General features: G+C 43.4%; 5 protein-coding genes, 1 non-coding gene and 1 pseudogene across 7 annotated transcripts; 5 read left to right on the top strand and 2 right to left on the bottom strand.

Annotated features, from left to right (window-relative positions):
• Nucleotides 1–143: 143 nt before the first annotated feature.
• LOC103864977 (zinc finger CCCH domain-containing protein 25) lies at nucleotides 144–2,771 on the bottom strand. Of its 2 annotated transcripts, XM_033289256.1 has the most exons (5): nucleotides 1,948–2,771; nucleotides 1,539–1,808; nucleotides 1,235–1,458; nucleotides 397–1,118; nucleotides 144–307 (listed from the first exon to the last, which is right to left on the bottom strand). In XM_033289256.1, exons 1-5 carry the CDS (start codon nucleotides 2,050–2,052, stop codon nucleotides 297–299), a joined length of 1,332 nt encoding a protein of 443 aa, XP_033145147.1. In that variant the 5' UTR covers nucleotides 2,053–2,771; the 3' UTR covers nucleotides 144–296. The 2 variants fall into 2 exon arrangements, with proteins under 2 accessions (XP_033145147.1, XP_009141010.1); XM_009142762.3 differs by lacking the exon at nucleotides 144–307 and having other exon boundaries at nucleotides 326–1,118.
• Nucleotides 2,770–4,750, top strand: LOC103864974 (tubulin beta-7 chain). The gene is made up of 3 exons (XM_009142759.3): nucleotides 2,770–3,163; nucleotides 3,518–3,787; nucleotides 3,865–4,750. The coding sequence occupies exons 1-3, from the start codon at nucleotides 2,770–2,772 to the stop codon at nucleotides 4,548–4,550; spliced, it is 1,350 nt and encodes a 449-aa protein (XP_009141007.2). The 3' UTR covers nucleotides 4,551–4,750.
• Nucleotides 4,729–5,282, bottom strand: LOC103864994 (DNA-directed RNA polymerases I and III subunit RPAC2; the record flags this gene model as incomplete). Its single annotated transcript, XM_033289295.1, has 2 exons — nucleotides 4,729–5,052; nucleotides 5,201–5,282. Coding segments are annotated over 2 exons (270 nt in total), but the record flags the coding sequence as incomplete, so codon positions are not given.
• Nucleotides 5,282–7,217, top strand: LOC103864976 (mitochondrial import inner membrane translocase subunit TIM10). Its single transcript, XM_009142761.3, has 6 exons — nucleotides 5,282–5,681; nucleotides 5,770–5,825; nucleotides 6,050–6,102; nucleotides 6,550–6,588; nucleotides 6,695–6,764; nucleotides 6,897–7,217. The coding sequence occupies exons 2-6, from the start codon at nucleotides 5,781–5,783 to the stop codon at nucleotides 6,945–6,947; spliced, it is 258 nt and encodes an 85-aa protein (XP_009141009.1). The 5' UTR covers nucleotides 5,282–5,681; nucleotides 5,770–5,780; the 3' UTR covers nucleotides 6,948–7,217.
• A 276-nt stretch (nucleotides 7,218–7,493) lies between these two features.
• On the top strand, nucleotides 7,494–7,566 carry TRNAV-UAC. The gene has a single exon. It is a non-coding gene; the product is annotated as a tRNA-Val (tRNA).
• Nucleotides 7,567–8,008: 442 nt separating this feature from the next.
• Nucleotides 8,009–8,784, top strand: LOC103864973 (annotated as a pseudogene).
• Nucleotides 8,785–15,585: 6,801 nt separating this feature from the next.
• On the top strand, nucleotides 15,586–16,705 carry LOC103864972 (glutathione S-transferase U2). The gene is made up of 2 exons (XM_009142758.2): nucleotides 15,586–16,044; nucleotides 16,163–16,705. The coding sequence occupies exons 1-2, from the start codon at nucleotides 15,724–15,726 to the stop codon at nucleotides 16,610–16,612; spliced, it is 771 nt and encodes a 256-aa protein (XP_009141006.1). The 5' UTR covers nucleotides 15,586–15,723; the 3' UTR covers nucleotides 16,613–16,705.

Genomic DNA, 16,705 nt, shown 5'->3' with positions numbered 1-16,705 from the left:
TCTTGGCTATATTTTCTGAGCATCTTATGCGCAAGACACTTTCACAAAGATGATCTTAAACTTTTTTCACTATATGGCTTTGGACTTGTTCTGTCATCTTCTCCTTTTTGTGAAACTAAACATTTGTAGATAGTTTATAAAAGATGAAAACCTTTTGTGGATAGGTTCGGTCAACGTCAATGTAGACGTTGAGCTACAAAAAAATAATTACACAGTCAACAGAAACTGAAACAATTCTCTTCTATTACTTTCGTCATAAAATTCAACAGCAACACATTGCTGAGCAGGAATTGTCGTTACATTGGAATCTATTTAAATAACAGAACCAAAAATTCAAATAACCTGGCAACGGTTTCTACTGGGACGTAAGAGTAACAGCAGCCTCAGCAGATTGCTGAGAAGAGGACCCTGATGGTCCATCAGACACAGAGTCAGGTGGCGGAGCAGAGACTGAACTTGGAGGAGGGTTAGGCCTTGAACCAGGACCCGGTTGTTGTTGCTGTTGCGGATAAGGATGAGGAGCTTGTGGTGGACCATGGTGGTAAGGAGGATACTGCTGGTAAGGCTGTTGCATATACCCTCCATACGGCTGTGGAGGGTACGGCTGGTGCTGCTGATAATGCCCATGTGGAGGCATTCTGTTATCACCACTGTCTTGAGACGAAGTGACTGCACCCATTCTCTGAGGGTCCATCGATGGGTAAAAGGGTCTGTCCTGATGAGGTTGTGGTGGTGGCGGGTGCATATAGTACTGCTGCATCGGTGGAGGTTGTTGCTGCGAGCCGCCGCCATCAGGATCGGTTCTGGGAGCTTGAGGTCTTCCCCAAGAGATTTTAAGCCTCTGGCCGTTGACAACTAGCTTGTTACTTAGCTCTTCAGCAGCTTTTTCCGCTCCTTCTCTGGTCGTGTACGTGACGAAAGCACACGCTTTCTCGGCCAAGATTCTGATGGGCTCGATCTCTCCGTATGCGTAGAACTGATCTCGTATGTCCTGCTCGAGGACTCGAGAGTTTAGCCCGCCGACGTAAAGCGTCTTGATGCTTTGATCATCTGGAGTTTCCAATGTGCCCATCTCACCAGCCTTCCCAAGTAACTTCAACGCTACTGGATCGTTCACACTGCAAAATGCAAAAAAAAAAAAATGAAAAAAAAAAAACAGTTCCAAAATCAAAATAGTAGATAAAAATTATTAAACTAAATACAAAAAAAATGAAAAAGAGATTAGTTTTGTTACCCATAGTAACGGTCTTTGATGTTCTGCTGGGATAACTCTCCTGTCTCAGGCATCTCGTGACGGTAAGGACATTCTTCACCTCTAGTACACTCTCCCCTAATGAAGAAACTACAAATATGCGCTCGGTTCCTCTTGTAATACGGCGTCGTTCTTTGAAGCATACGAATAGTATCATTAGGACGAATCTTCCCAAACGAAGACTCATAATCTAATCCAGCTCTCGTCTACATAATTAAAAACAAACTCAATTTCAACAAGCTATTACAAAAAATGTGTGTGTGTGAGAGAGAGAGAGTGATGATACCTTTCGATCATGCTCTTCGGCAAAGAACTCTCTGTTGACATCGCTTTTGGGGATGGAATCATGAGTACTAATGTTGAGAGCCGTGTCTCTGGCCTGAACGGGAAGACCATACTCAAGATCCAGGAGACAGACTTGGCACACGTTCTTGAGCTTGCAGCATGTCTGACAAACTTCGGTTTTCTTGTACCTTGCGTCGCGGCCGGGGCGCCACCTGAATACGGTGAACGGTCGGGTGCAGATCTTGCACTCTTTGTCGTAATCAGATTTTGTCTGAACAATAACAATAACAACAAAACATGAAGTAAAGTATCAGACACAAAGTAATAAATCGAAATTCCGAATAATTAAATCAAGAGCTGAAAAGAAAAAAAAAAAGAAAATCGAATTTGGTGGAGGAGATGAATTATACCATTCGGACATAAGGATTGTCGCCTAGACAAGACTCGCAGATGATGGGGAAGTCAGCGCGTTCCCACCCATCAGCGTCGTGATCTCTGAGTATTCTATGCGCCATCTTCTTCCTCCTCCTCTAGCTTTTTCGAACTTCGTAGGACAACGAACCAGATTTGCTTTCGCTTTGGGAATTTTAATATCGTTTAAAATATCTACGAAAGAAATTGAATTGAGTCTAAACCAAACTTAAACCGGTCACAACCGACCCTTAGACCAGATCTTTTTATACGGCAAGGTGGGCCTGGCCCATTTCATTTCACGTTTCGTCTTACGTGAGCATCCGTGCCGTCTGAGGATTTTACCATAGAACATCACGACGTTTTTGTTATAAAACGGATGGGGTTTTCTACGAGGGTAAGAGTAAAGCCCAGTTTCAAAATTAGCCCAATAGAAACCTCACGTGCGACTGGAATGTTGGTAAGTAGAAACAGCTTTTCTCTCTCTAAGAAAGCACGTGCGAGTAACTGCTCCCTTGGGTAGGATCCAGCTGTCCCACACAAACAGATTACGAAATTCAAAAAGTTTTTCTTTTTTTACGAGCCATTTAATTTTGAATTTCCACCCGTTACCACCTCGATTTACGTGGCAACATCTTAACCGTCGTTAACTAATTTTCCGTTTTAAAATCACCAAATCTCAGCCGTTAAAACCTCTTTTCCTTTATAAAATGGACCCCCCTCTCTTCCAAAAACACCATCTCCGCCCTCTCTCTCACTCTCCTTTTTCAAAATCTCTCTCTTGTTTCCATTTCTAGGGTTTCAATCTCGTTCAACCGAAGATGCGAGAGATTCTTCACATCCAGGGAGGCCAATGCGGGAACCAAATCGGCTCCAAGTTCTGGGAAGTGGTTTGCGCCGAGCACGGGATCGACCAGACGGGGCGTTACCAAGGAGACTCCGATCTCCAGCTCGACAGGGTTAACGTCTACTACAACGAGGCGAGCTGCGGGAGGTACGTCCCACGCGCGGTTCTCATGGATTTGGAGCCCGGAACGATGGACAGCGTTAGATCTGGGCCTTACGGTCAGATCTTCCGCCCCGATAACTTCGTCTTCGGTCAGTCCGGTGCCGGAAACAACTGGGCGAAAGGTCACTACACGGAGGGAGCTGAGCTCATCGACTCGGTCCTTGACGTCGTCCGTAAAGAGGCTGAGAACTGTGACTGCCTTCAAGGTATTCTAAACCGGATCCCTTTTCTATTGATTTGGGTTATGAACGGTTTAGGTTATTGTAATTACCGGTTAGGGTTTTTTTGGTTTAAACCGGATCCTTTGTCTATTGATTTGCGTTATGAACGGGTTTAGGTTATTGTAATTACCGGTTAGGGTTTTTTTGGTTTAAACCGGATCCTTTGTCTATTGATTTGCGTTATGAACGGGTTTAGGTTATTTTAATTACCGGTTAGGTTTTTTTGGTTTAAACCGGATCCTTTGTCTATTGATTTGCGTTATGAACGGTTTAGGTTATTTTAAATTACCGGTTAAGGATTTTTGCTTTGGCTCATTTGTTTTTTTGTTGTGATTACAGGGTTTCAGGTGTGTCATTCGTTAGGAGGAGGAACTGGTTCTGGAATGGGAACGTTGTTGATCTCCAAGATCAGGGAGGAGTATCCTGACCGTATGATGCTGACGTTCTCTGTGTTCCCATCTCCTAAGGTCTCTGACACTGTGGTTGAGCCGTACAACGCGACGCTCTCTGTGCATCAGCTCGTTGAGAACGCTGACGAGTGTATGGTTCTTGATAACGAAGCTCTGTATGACATTTGCTTCCGTACACTCAAGCTCAGCACTCCAAGTTGTAAGTATCTTATTCTTTCTTGATTAATGTCAGTTTTGTTGTTCTGTCTTAATGGTTGTTTTTGGTGAATTGTGCAGTTGGTGATCTGAACCATTTGATCTCTGCAACCATGTCTGGTGTAACCTGCTGCCTTCGTTTCCCTGGTCAGCTCAACTCTGATCTCCGCAAGCTCGCTGTGAATCTGATCCCGTTCCCTCGTCTTCACTTCTTCATGGTTGGGTTTGCTCCTCTCACCTCCCGCGGCTCTCAGCAGTACCGCAACCTTACCGTCCCGGAGCTCACCCAGCAGATGTGGGATTCCAAGAACATGATGTGCGCTGCTGACCCGCGTCACGGTCGCTACCTCACCGCTTCGGCTATGTTCCGTGGCAAGATGAGTACCAAAGAAGTGGATGAGCAGATGCTCAACGTGCAGAACAAGAACTCTTCCTACTTTGTCGAGTGGATCCCCAACAATGTCAAGTCAACGGTCTGTGACATCCCCCCAACTGGTTTGAAGATGGCTTCGACGTTTATTGGGAACTCGACTTCCATTCAGGAGATGTTTAGGAGAGTCAGCGAGCAGTTTACTGCTATGTTCAGGAGGAAAGCTTTCTTGCATTGGTACACAGGGGAAGGTATGGATGAGATGGAGTTCACGGAAGCTGAGAGCAACATGAACGATCTTGTGTCTGAGTATCAGCAGTATCAAGATGCCACGGCTGAGGAAGAAGGGGAGTATGAAGATGAAGAAGCTGAGTACGAGCAAGAAGAAGGGTATTGAAGAGACGGAACACAACTCCAACTTCAACTTCCTGTTGCTGTTTTTACTCTTTTCGAAATTTCTACTAAGCTTTTATTATAGTTTCTGTATCTACCGGTTTCATTACTAGTTTATGTACTCGGAGTAAGGGTTTATCATGAATCATTTTATCGTCTATTTTGCTTAAACACAATCAGTCCTTTAAACATCTTGCTAATACATTTGTTCTTTGCTCATTAATCACTAATTAGAATAATTTGTAGCTTATTTTTATCATGAAAAATCTGGATTTAAGACAAGGCAGACAAGACCAACTCCATGGAGTTCTTAAGACATTAGTTGCTTTCAAAGTCCATGGACTCAAGTAGATCCCTCTGCTTCTTAAGTTCTTCTTCTTCAGCCTTCAAACGTGCATGTTCTTCCTTAAACTCTGAAACCGCCTTGTGAAAGACACTCCTCACATGTCTGTTCATGAGCATGAGCTCTTGACATGCATCTTTCAAAACCTCCCTAGCTGGATCACCTAAACAATCACAGAGCCATCGAGTTAGACTAGACAACAACAAAAAAAACTAGCGGAAGGTCACGTTGAAAATAAACAACTCTGGCAGAGTAAATATCCATAAAGAGAATAGCTTAAAATCTGATGAAGACAGTAATAAAAACGTTACCGGTTGTCTGGACACGGACATTGACACATTCAAGGGAAGGATGTGGGATACTGTACCCAGCCAATGTTACTCTCGGACTGCAGAGTTATAATAAGCATTAATGATTAGTGACCACACACAAGCATAGTCACACCACATAGTCACAGACATAAGTGTAACCAACATTCATCCGACCTCAAAGCTCACAAAACACAATCTACAATGTGCAAACCGATTGGTTAAATGGTGATTTGAAAATCTCAGCTTCTGCTATGGGAGAAGATAGCTGCTATAACCCTAAAGGCTTCGAGAGGGAAAGTTCTGTAGTGTTTATAAAATAGCCCCGTTATTTACGCGTAATTACAACTCTGCCCTTTGTTTGTTTGATGCGTCTGTTAAACCCTAATTAAGGCTGTCGAGCAGAACAGAGAAAGCTTGTCCGTGTGTTTTTTTGTTGTTGTTCGTATTCTTCTCCGAAACTCCACATTTTTTTTTTGAGAAAGTAGAGATCTCTGTTCTTTCAAATTCAAGTACTTGATTATAAAGTTTCCATCTTTACGAATTTTAAATTTGTTTTTTTTTTCTTTCAGGTGTTGCGGAAATGGCTACTCCCAATCCATTTCCCGCCGGCATTAGCAAGGAACAGGTTCGGACTTTTTGTTGTTGATTCCTTGTAAATCTCCGATTAGACAATGTTGGTTTAGTTGTGTAGCTGTCTCAGTGTTGTTGATATGTGTAATTTTTTTCATTTGCTGCTATGCTTAGGTCAGATCTTTGTTCTTTTAAGAACATTGAGAATTCAATATTATATAGTTTTTTTTATTTGATGTATTGGTGTTGCTTAGCTTCTCTTTGGTTGGATTGAATCAGGCGTTTAGCATGGCGCAAACGGAGATGGAATATCGAGTGGAACTCTTTAACAAGTACTTGAATCAATCACTCATTCTCTGTTTTTATATCATTAGAGACTTGATTGATGCACCCACTTTTATATTGGTATCTCGTATTGGGTTCAGTTTGCTTTTCAATACATGTGTGTGTGTGTGTGTGTTGATAATCTCTCTTTTATGTTCAACTAGTATTATATCTAGAGAAGCATTGTTGATGAAAAACCATTTTAACTGCCTGGATTGTTTTTTTTTTACTATGAATTTTATCTCTGATAAAAGTATTCTTAGGTTAACATGTATTCCACTGTTATGTAGAAGTATTATTACTTTGGGTATTCATTGTTTTCTTAATTTTGTGTCAAAAAATATCTAACGACATACCAAGTTCAACTTCATGGTGACTGATCTCTTGTAATTCCTTGGGTTTAGATATCTTTAGGATGTGTTTTTCCTTAAATGTCTCTGATTCTTTTAATGCAGGCTTGCTCAGACATGCTTTAGTAAATGCGTGGATAAAAGGTAAGCTTCCTATCTCATTTCAGCCTTTTGGAACTTTTCTATGTTGTTGACGCTTTAATATTTTAGTTGCACCAGTTTGAAATGTTTTGTCTTTAAAACCAACCAGGTACAAGGAAGCTGAGTTAAACATGGGTGATAACAGTTGCATTGACCGTTGTGTTTCCAAGTACTGGCAGGTAAGAAGGCTCTTGTGTTTACTTACTTACAACAAAGCAGTTAACATTTTCATTTCTTCCAAACTTCTTAAAAGTTCAACACCACTATCCAAAGCTAATACTGATTTTTTTCTTGTCTTATATATAATTCAGGTAAATGGAATGGTTGGACAGCTTTTAAGTGCTGGCAAGCCTCCCATGTAAGCCAGTCTAGAGGCAGTGATAGACCAAAAGCTCATGTAGAGACCAAAAGAAACTCTGTTCTCTCTTTTTCTAAAGTTATAAGGCAATCTTGTTTTTTAATTGTCAACAAAATTGCATCATATTGTTCTCTGTGAACCCATTATTTCTAAAGGGGTGAACGAAATAATCAGTACTTTTACACTGAAAGAGAGAACAGGAGACATTAGATCAATGCTCAACAGCTACATTGTTCTCGTATGGAAGTGTCTTATTATTTTTTTTCTCTTGGTCTTTCCATCTATTGTAGTCAGTGGAAGTAATGGCTTTTTCAGAAAGTCCACTATAACGCTCTGCCATTTCTGCAATTCGAGAGAGATTCACAATTTTCTTCAGTTTAGCACAAGATTGACCAAAACTTATCTTGAGTTTAAGAATTCTTGGGCGAGTAGTAAAGGCTAAACTAACAAATGGACTTGTGAACATTCTCTACCTTGTTTAACATTGTAGTGTCTCTGATTAGATGATTGCCAACAACACAACTATGCTAAATGAATTATTTGTACCATAGGTGCTGTGGTGTAGTGGTTATCACGTTTGCCTTACACGCAAAAGGTCTCCAGTTCGATCCTGGGCAGCACCATATTTATTTTTAAACTCAATTCATTTTTCTCCCTTGTATTTACCATCTCTCTTTTGGATAAGGGATTTTCACTTTCTATTCACACACAGAATTGGTCATCGATCTACCATTTGGGCTAGTTCGTTTTTGGACTCATTAGTCTTGACATGATTTAGTAATTGAACTTGACCTGCTGCTTTTCTTTCATTTGTCCAAAAAGTTATGTCCCACACCGGCCTGGTTTGTTTGTTTGTCTTTTCGTTTTTCTTCTTTTAATCCTATATTATGGGCTTACTATTCAACCCCTACAAGGCCCGTTTAGCTTCATTTTAAGGCCCACACGGAAAAAAACCTCCTGGAATTTTCTGGATTCACCTGATTCTTCTTGTTTCCATTTCAGGCTCGAGATGTTTCGTTACACAAAATCAAGAAGGTCGAGAAATTTCCATTTCTTCCTATAAATACAGTCTTCATGCTCTCGGTTTCCTCAGAAGTCGAACATCAAATATCAGCAAACAAATCGAGAACTAATTTCACAAGTTTCTTTTCAAAAAACTCTCACAGAAGAAAATGTCGATGATTCCAAGCTTCTTCGCGTGGCAGCAACAGCTTCTTCGATCCTTTCTCGCTTGACGTTTGGGATCCACTCAGGGAGCTCTCTTCCCTTTCACGAGACAACTCCGCGATCGTGAACGCGCGCGTGGACTGGAGGGAGACGCCCGAGGCGCACGTGTTCAAGGCGGACTTGCCTGGACTCAAAAAGGAGGAAGTGAAGGTGGAGATCGAGGAAGACAGCGTGCTGAAGATCAGCGGAGAGAGACACGTGGAGAAGGAGGATAAGAACGACACGTGGCACCGCGTTGAGAGGTCGAGCGGGCAGTTCACGAGGAAGTTTAGGCTGCCGGAGAACGTGAAGATGGATCAGGTGAAAGCTGCGATGGAGAACGGTGTGCTGACTGTGACGGTGCCTAAGGCCGAGACCAAGAAGCCTGATGTTAAGTCTATTCAGATCTCTGGCTGATTCGACCGTTCGAGTATTCGACCCTGGTTTGAGCTTTGGTTTTTAAAATGGTCTGGTTGTATGTGTTGCGTCCTGGTTCTGTTTAACTGAGTGGCGTTATGTATCGTAATAATTGTTGTTGTGGTCTGGTCGGTTTAACCGAGGGATGGTGTGGTATGTACCCTGATAAAAATGTATGAATAATTTATTTAGAAGTTGTGTGACTAATTTACTGTTTAGTTAGAAGTTGTATGATTAATTTAATAAAATAAAATATTATTCTGTTCAAATAATCACAACTATATTTTTTTAACATATTCACAACTATGTTTTTTTTTCAACATATTCCCAACTATCTTATTATATATAATTTAATCAACCATAATAACTTTGGCTCTCAATAGTGTAACATCCTATATAATATAGATCATACTTTAACGATGATTTACAAAAGTATATAACAATCCTTCCCCGAAGCGCATATTTCACCTATTTCACCCTCTAGTTACTCAACTGAAAATAAACATGAAAAGCAAATGTTTTTTAGTGTTAGGATGTGAATATTAAAGCAAAAATCAAGGCTCGTAATTTGGAAATGAACCACGTGGTCTGTGTCGGGTGACTATAAAATAGCCAAATCCTAGTAAGAACTTTTATAATAAAATAAGCAGAATAGCGTCAGCAATGACTACCACAAAATTAAAAGAAAAGAAAAAGGGAAGCCCTTTTGCATATTCTACCCTTAGATGTTTTACCACCAAAAATTGGTATTTTTGTTAGCTCGATTCTCTCTCAGGCACTAGTTCCCAGCTTGGTCTTTAACCACTAGTTACTCTCCCACAGTATTGTTTTTACCACCTGGTTTTAACCATTTATAGTTAAAACCACTTCCCACCTTTCCTGCTAATTCAAATTTTATTCCCTTTTCGGGAGTGTCCTCCGGTCCATAGCCCCCCTGTTCTTTTAACCTCCGGGTTCTTCCCCCGACCCGGGTCGGAGGGACCGCCGTCGCTGGCCAGGCACCCGCCTCCACCGCACCATGGCTCGCAGTGATAGCTCCTTGCACATTCTCACCACCTGTACCAGTTGGTGGTAGCCTTCTTCTGTTCCTATCCCCTCCAGTGAAACTACTGTAGTTTGAGGCAATTTAAGACTTTCAACTACCATACGGCTCACTACATCGAATTTAAAGCTGGTTCCACAGAAAGATTGTGCTATATTAACTCATCCTCTCTCTGGGTTGCCATAACCTATTACTTTCTTCCTGCCTCGCTTTCTCTCATCAAAATGTCTCACCGATTTTCACGAGCTGATAAAGGGAAAGGAAGGGCAGCACCGGAACCACCGGCCAAACGACCTCCGGTCCGTATTCCCGCTATTGACAATAATGCCCTCATTGCTGCAAACAAGCTAACTCTTATAGGGCGAGTTACTAACCCTGTTCTCCAACGCACGCGAGCTGTTGTGGACTTTTTGCCCCAGGTCTGGAACTTGGAAGGCAGAGTGGAGGGCAGAGATCTAGGCCCTGAGAAATTCCAGATGCGCTTTCAGTCTGAAGAAGATATGGAGCGAGTTCTTACCAAGGGCCCTTATCACTACAAGAAGTGGATGCTACTACTCCAAAGATGGGAGCCTGTAATCTCGGAAAACTTTCCGTCTTTGATTTCCTTCTGGATTAAAATCCATGATCTCCCTTTACACTTCTGGAATGAAGGAACCATCTCAATCATTGGTGACCAGTTAGGTCACATGCCTGATAAAGTTGTTGAAGAAGCCAAGATAAGAGTGGAGATAAACGGGTTGGAACCTCTAGTTATGGACTTGGAGATCCAGCTCCCCTCCGACGAGATTCTACCGGTGGAATTTGAGTATATGAAGCTTGAGAAGCACTGCTTCACGTGTTTTTCCTTATTCCATGAAGAAGTGAATTGCCCTTTAAGGTTCAGGCACGACGCCCCTGCTAGGGACCGTAAACTCGGGATCACCCAACGCCTGGCTCTCCAGCGTATTGAAGCTGATAAAAGACGTCATGATGACCGCCGAGGGTATCAGCGGCCCTCTGATGAATCCAGACCGCATTACGACAGAAGAGATGAAAGGAACTCTCGTCGCACTTACTCTGATCATAGAGATTTACACACTCGTTCAAAAGGAGGCTCCTCTCCATATCGCAGTGCAGCTGCACCTGCTTCCCTTCGTTATAGACCCGCTGACTCCGTGGGAACTAGGGCATCAGAGGACAATGATTCCCGAGTCCTATCTAGTGGTGTTGTGATACGCCATCAAGACATTCCTGTGGATAATGCTTCTCGTCCTTCAGCTAATGCAGGCGTATTCAACCGACTCTCTAGCTCTCATGTATCGCATACTCCCTCTCCACGCAACCTTCGTGAGAGGCTGGAATATACAAATGATGTTGGCTCCACAGGAGGGACTCCTAATCCTAGTTCTCGGGAGAGACGGTTGTCGCTTGGGCGCACAACAGAACCTGACCTACGCGAACTTATCTCCCCCCGACCAACTTCTAGCCTGGACTCTGGGCGTCTCCAAGAAGTTGAAATTCAATATGATGGTGGGGAAAATGAACATATCAGTCCTGTGGTTACCAATTCCAGTGCTCTTCCACCTCGTATTCCTGCTGCCCTGCGTCTCAGTGATGGACGGAGAGATGAAGCTGGACCAAGCTCAAGGCTGCCTATTGCCATACCACCACTCTCAAAAACGGCTGGAAAGAGAAAAGTACCCAGAGTAACTACGAAAAGAGTTGTTCGCAGCCCAATGAGAGCTCTCAACCTTAGGAGAGCTGCTGTAGGGCGCTCAGCTAATCCACCAAAGAAAAAGCTATGTGTTGATAAGGAACCTTTACCTTGTGATAAGGCTGGTACTAGCTCTAAATCGAGAGGATCTACCGGAAGGAGAGGGTCGGATTTTCGGCCTCCTCCTCCTCCTCTTCCTTAGTATTGTTGAGTTGGAATTGTCAAGGTTTGGGAAACACCTTGACAATTCGTCGTCTGAAGGAGTTGTATCGTACCAAATCCCCGGACATACTGTTTCTCATGGAAACGAAGAATGACGATGACTTTATCAAAAAGAAGACCAGCAGTTTCCATTATCCTAATTACTTTTCTCTCCCACCGGTGGGGGCTAGCGGTGACTTGGCTTTATTGTGGAAAGATAGCGTTAACATCAAGATCCTGGAATCACTTCCCAATCTGATCGATGCAGAGGTTTCTTTCAAAGGAGTGGAGTCTTTCATTTCCTTTGTATATGGTGCCCCGGTGGTGGAGAACCGATCGGCTTTCTGGACTAAACTCTCTCAGACCGGTTTGGATAGGGATTCCTCATGGCTTCTTACTGGGGATTTCAATGAAATCCTAGACAATTCAGAAAAAGTAGGCGGGCCAGCGAGATGGGAAGGGTCCTTTACAGCATTCAGATCATTTGTATCTCAGAACGGGCTCTGGGACTTACGACACTCAGGGAATCAGTTATCGTGGAGAGGTAACCGATACTCCCACTTTATCCGCTCTCGCTTGGATAGATCTATGGTCAATTGCTCTTGGAGTGAGCAATTCCCTATGGGCAGAAGTTCCTATTTGCGCTTCGAAGGATCTGATCACCGGCCGTTGATTACCTACTTTAATGCCAATTACCGCAAGAAGCGGGGAGTATTCCGGTTCAATAGGACACTAACAGAGAAGCCGGAAATGGAGGAGATCATCAATTCAGCATGGAACTACTCGCCTATAGCGTCTGCTATGGATAGACAGGATTCATGCCGGCGGAGTATAATCAAATGGGCCAAGGAGCAAAACGTTAAGAGCAATATTATCATCAACCAAGCACAAGTTGACTTAGAGTATGCTCTATCAGCGACCATACCTGACCCCGCACGCATAGAATCTCTTACAGTCACACTTCGAACTGCTTATCAAGAGGAGGAGCAATTTTGGCAACAAAGAAGTAGAATACAATGGTTGAAGAATGGAGATAGGAACACTGGCTTCTTTCATGCCATCACCCGGCAGCGGAGACTCATGAACTCTCTCTCGGTGATAGAGAACAAATATGGCACTGCAGTTTACGAAGAACCTCAGATTGCTGACGTTATCTCCGATTACTTTAAGGAGATCTTCACATCCAGTGCAAATACTGACTTCGCGGCGATTTCTAGTATCCTCGCCAGCAAGGTGACGGACGAAATGAATGCTATGTTGACTGCTATACCGAGCGATTCGGAGATAAAACTGGCGGTAATGTCCATCAATGGTGGTAAAGCACCTGGCCCGGATGGCTTCTCGGCGAAGTTCTACCATTCCTATTGGCATATTATCGGGAATGAGGTGATCCGAGAGGTGCGCCAGTTCTTTATATCGGATTATCTCCAGCCACAGCAAAATGAAACCCATATCCGCCTCATTCCCAAAATTACCGGACCGCGATCTGTTTCCGATTACCGGCCCATTGCTTTGTGCAATACACATTACAAGATCATTGCCAAGGTACTATCCCGTCGCCTGAAACCTCTCTTACCAGCCTTGATCTCGCCTTCACAATCAGCTTTCGTTGCCGGCCGAGCCATTGGGGATAATGTGCTGATTACACATGAAACCCTCCATTATTTACGGACTTCCGAAGCAAAGAAGCATTGCTCCATGGCCGTAAAAACAGATATGAGCAAGGCGTATGATCGACTTGAGTGGGGATTTATCGAGGCTGTCCTTACATACATGGGATTCGCTACCAAGTGGATCACATGGGTCATGAGATGCATTGATTCTGTCTCCTACTCTTTCCTGATCAATGGCTCACCACAAGGCTCGGTTAAACCCTCTCGTGGAATACGACAAGGCGATCCTCTTTCCCCGTACGTCTTCATCTTATGTACGGAAGTACTCTCTGCCCTTTGTGATAAAGCGATGCTGGATGGCTCTCTGGCGGGAGTTCGTGTGTCTCGCCACAGCCCCTCGGTCAACCACCTCTTGTTCGCGGATGACACCATGTTTTTCTGCAAATCAAACCCAACCAGTGTTACCACTTTAGCCGCTATCTTGAGACAATATGAAGAACTATCTGGCCAGCGAATCAACCTCCTTAAATCTTCCATTACCTTCTCGGCAAAAACCCCTCCGGAGGTCAAGCAGCGGGTCAAGCGTAACCTCTCCATTGAGGCGGAAGGAGGTATAGGAAAATATCTCGGGCTTCACGAGCACTTTGGCAGGAAGAAGAGGGATATATTTGCCTCCATTGTTGATCGCGTTCGCCAAAAGGCTTTCAGCTGGACCTCAAGGTTTCTATCGGGAGCAGGAAAACAGGTTCTTCTCAAAGCCGTGCTGGCCGCTATGCCCTGTTATGCCATGTCCTGCTTCAAAATACCTAGCTCCCTGTGCAAACAAATTCAGTCAGTCCTCACTCGTTTTTGGTGGGACGCAACCCCGGAGAAGAGGAAGATGTGTTGGGTAGCTTGGGATACTTTAACCCAACCTAAGTATGCTGGCGGCCTTGGTTTCCGCGATATCGAAACTTTCAATGATTCCCTGCTTGCAAAAATTGGTTGGCGAATTATCTCGAACCCGGAGTCTCTGTTAGCTCGCGTATTGCTGGGTAAATATGCTTAGAAGTCATCATTTATGGACTGCTCTGTCCCCTCGGTGGCTTCTCATGGTTGGAGAAGCATTCTAGTGGGAAGGGAGATCCTCAGTAAGGGTTTGAGCTGGACAGTTGGGAATGGCGATGATATTCGAGTGTGGCAGGACCCGTGGATCAGCTGCGATACGCCCACCATCCCGTTCGGTCCTCCCAACCTCATGTCAATCAATTTACGTGTTAGTGATCTACTCTGCCCTATCTCAAATGATTGGGACCTGGTTAAAATTAGAGCTGTGTTACCACATTACGAAGAGCATATTCGAAGCTTGATCACTAGTGCAGCTCCATCTCAGGACCGCCTTGCTTGGCTACCTGATAAATCAGGTCTCTATACTACTAGATCAGGGTATAGGGTTGGGATGAATCCCTTGAGAAGTACTGAATTGCAAACCCTTCCTCAAGACCCCGCTCCCCTTCCTCCCTTCGACTGGTTAAAGAACATCTGGAACATCCACACTGCTCCTAAAATCAAAGACTTCCTATGGAGAGTGGCTAGGAAAGCCATCCCAGTCAGCGAGAATCTAGCTAGTAGAGGCATCACGCCGTTCTTTTGCAAATCATGCGGTGGGATAGAAGATGATCTCCATTTGTTCCTCCACTGTCCTATCGCCACCGAGGTATGGGGGTTAGCTCCAATGGTTTCTACACCATCCCCCTTAACCATGTCAATCAAGACCTTGATATCTGAAGCTTTGCATCTTATTAACCTTCCCCCGTCTGGTGTTGTTATACCATTATGGCCTTGGGTCCTATGGAGCCTATGGAAGGCCCGCAATAAGCGATGCTTTGAGGACCGTATCTACTCTGCTGCAGAGATTGTTTCCAAGGCCCTCTCTGATGCGAAGGAATGGCAAGAATCGCAAGCTCCCGCTGCGGCAGCTATCCCACGAGATCACAATCACATCACATCTCACCCACCTTTACGTGCTAATACGTCTGGTCCTATTTGTTATGTTGATGCAGCATGGGATGCCCGCTCTGGTATGTGCGGGCTAGGAGGTATCTTCTCTGGTTCCCCCACCCTGACTCGTCTTCCACGGATCTCCGCCACTCGGATCCTAGTATCATCTGCGCTAATGGCTGAGGCCCTCGCAATTCGTCTGGCAGTTATGACTGCTTCTTTTTCGAATATTAAAACCCTTGCGATTATGTCTGATTCTCTCACTCTCATCAACATGCTGAAACAGAAGGAATCAAGGCCGGCTCTGTATGGGATTTTGTTCGATATCTATCACTTTAGTTCCTACTTTGATGTAATCTCCTTTCATTTTATTCCTCGTTTGCAAAACTCTGATGCTGATTCAGTTGCTAAGTTGGCTCTTGCCAGCTCCATTGTATCAGGCTTCTTTAATGGAGCGTAAACTTTATCTATGAATGAAGTACTCTTTGATCATAAAAAAAAAAAAAGCGTCAGCAATGACTTGGATTCTCTTAAAGATGTTCTTTTTAATCGAAAAACTAGAGAGACAAGAACAGAGGAGTTTTGGATAAGCTAGAAAAGCTAAAAGTGATAGAGAAAGAGAGATCAAATGGCGAAGAAAGAAGAGAGTGTGAAGCTTCTAGGGTTTTGGATAAGCCCTTTCAGTCGTAGAGTCGAGATGGCTCTCAAACTCAAAGGCGTTCCTTACGAATACTTGGAGGAAGACCTGCCCAAAAAGACCCCTTTGCTTCTTGAGCTAAACCCGGTTCATAAGAAGGTTCCGGTTCTTGTCCACAATGATAAAATATTATCCGAGTCACATGTGATCCTTGAGTACATCGACCAAACATGGAGTAACAATCCAATTCTACCACAAGATCCTTACGAGAAAGCCATGGCTCGATTCTGGGCCAAGTTCGTTGATGAACAGGTAAATTAACAAATTTAATAACATTGACCGCTGATTATTGATTTATAAGATTTTTTTTTAATTATAAACATTTGGAGAAAAATATATTCATTCTTATTGATTGATGTTACTCTTGCAGATCTTACCAGCAGGGTTCATGCCCTTGGTTAAACCAAAAAAGGGAATAGAAGTTGCTATAGAAGAGACTCGAGAACTAATTATGTTTCTTGAGAAGGAAGTTACTGGAAAAGATTTCTTCGGCGGCGAGACGATTGGATTTTTGGACATGGTCGCAGGAACTATGATCCCGTTTTGTCTGGTTAGGGCTTGGGAATGTATGGGAATTGATATGATTTCAGAGGAGAAGTTTCCAGGACTGAGCAGATGGATCAAGAAGTTGAATGAGGTTGAAATCGTGAGGGAATGTATACCTCCAAAAGAGAAACATATTGAGCGCATGAACAAAATTATAGAGAGAAGTAAGTCTTCAAAAATAAAGCCTACACTGTTACTCATTTTTATCATGAACTTATGTTGTATTTTCGCTATGCTTGTATCGTTGGATAACTCATCTGTTTTTCTATCCTAGAAACTTAACACTATATATGCAGTTTAGTTGTTTCAAATTATGTCATTGTTGTTACCCATTACCGTAAGAAGTTGCCCGTAACTGAAAACTCAA

The sequence above is a fragment of the Brassica rapa genome, chromosome A04 (genome assembly GCF_000309985.2).
Source record: "Brassica rapa cultivar Chiifu-401-42 chromosome A04, CAAS_Brap_v3.01, whole genome shotgun sequence".
In the NCBI taxonomy this organism is placed as follows: domain Eukaryota; kingdom Viridiplantae; phylum Streptophyta; class Magnoliopsida; order Brassicales; family Brassicaceae; genus Brassica; species Brassica rapa.
This window is presented reverse-complemented; position numbering and strand designations above follow the sequence as displayed.

What these genes read in the sequence shown, in the direction of transcription:
- LOC103864977 (XM_009142762.3), bottom strand. Translation starts at nt 2,052, where the DNA reads ATGGCGCATAGAATACTCAGAGATCACGACGCTGATGGGTGGGAACGC. An exon ending in CCGAAGAGCATGATCGAAAG is followed by an intron (nt 1,459 to 1,538) that starts GTATCATCACTC and finishes TTAATTATGTAG; the next exon opens with ACGAGAGCTGGATTAGATTA. An exon ending in ATCAAAGACCGTTACTATGG is followed by an intron (nt 1,119 to 1,234) that starts GTAACAAAACTA and finishes TGCATTTTGCAG; the next exon opens with TGTGAACGATCCAGTAGCGT.
- LOC103864974 (XM_009142759.3), top strand. Translation starts at nt 2,770, where the DNA reads ATGCGAGAGATTCTTCACATCCAGGGAGGCCAATGCGGGAACCAAATC. An exon ending in GAACTGTGACTGCCTTCAAG is followed by an intron (nt 3,164 to 3,517) that starts GTATTCTAAACC and finishes TTGTGATTACAG; the next exon opens with GGTTTCAGGTGTGTCATTCG. An exon ending in CAAGCTCAGCACTCCAAGTT is followed by an intron (nt 3,788 to 3,864) that starts GTAAGTATCTTA and finishes TGAATTGTGCAG; the next exon opens with TTGGTGATCTGAACCATTTG.
- LOC103864976 (XM_009142761.3), top strand. Translation starts at nt 5,781, where the DNA reads ATGGCTACTCCCAATCCATTTCCCGCCGGCATTAGCAAGGAACAG. An exon ending in CCGGCATTAGCAAGGAACAG is followed by an intron (nt 5,826 to 6,049) that starts GTTCGGACTTTT and finishes GGATTGAATCAG; the next exon opens with GCGTTTAGCATGGCGCAAAC. An exon ending in GTGTTTCCAAGTACTGGCAG is followed by an intron (nt 6,765 to 6,896) that starts GTAAGAAGGCTC and finishes TATATAATTCAG; the next exon opens with GTAAATGGAATGGTTGGACA.
- LOC103864972 (XM_009142758.2), top strand. Translation starts at nt 15,724, where the DNA reads ATGGCGAAGAAAGAAGAGAGTGTGAAGCTTCTAGGGTTTTGGATAAGC. An exon ending in CCAAGTTCGTTGATGAACAG is followed by an intron (nt 16,045 to 16,162) that starts GTAAATTAACAA and finishes TTACTCTTGCAG; the next exon opens with ATCTTACCAGCAGGGTTCAT.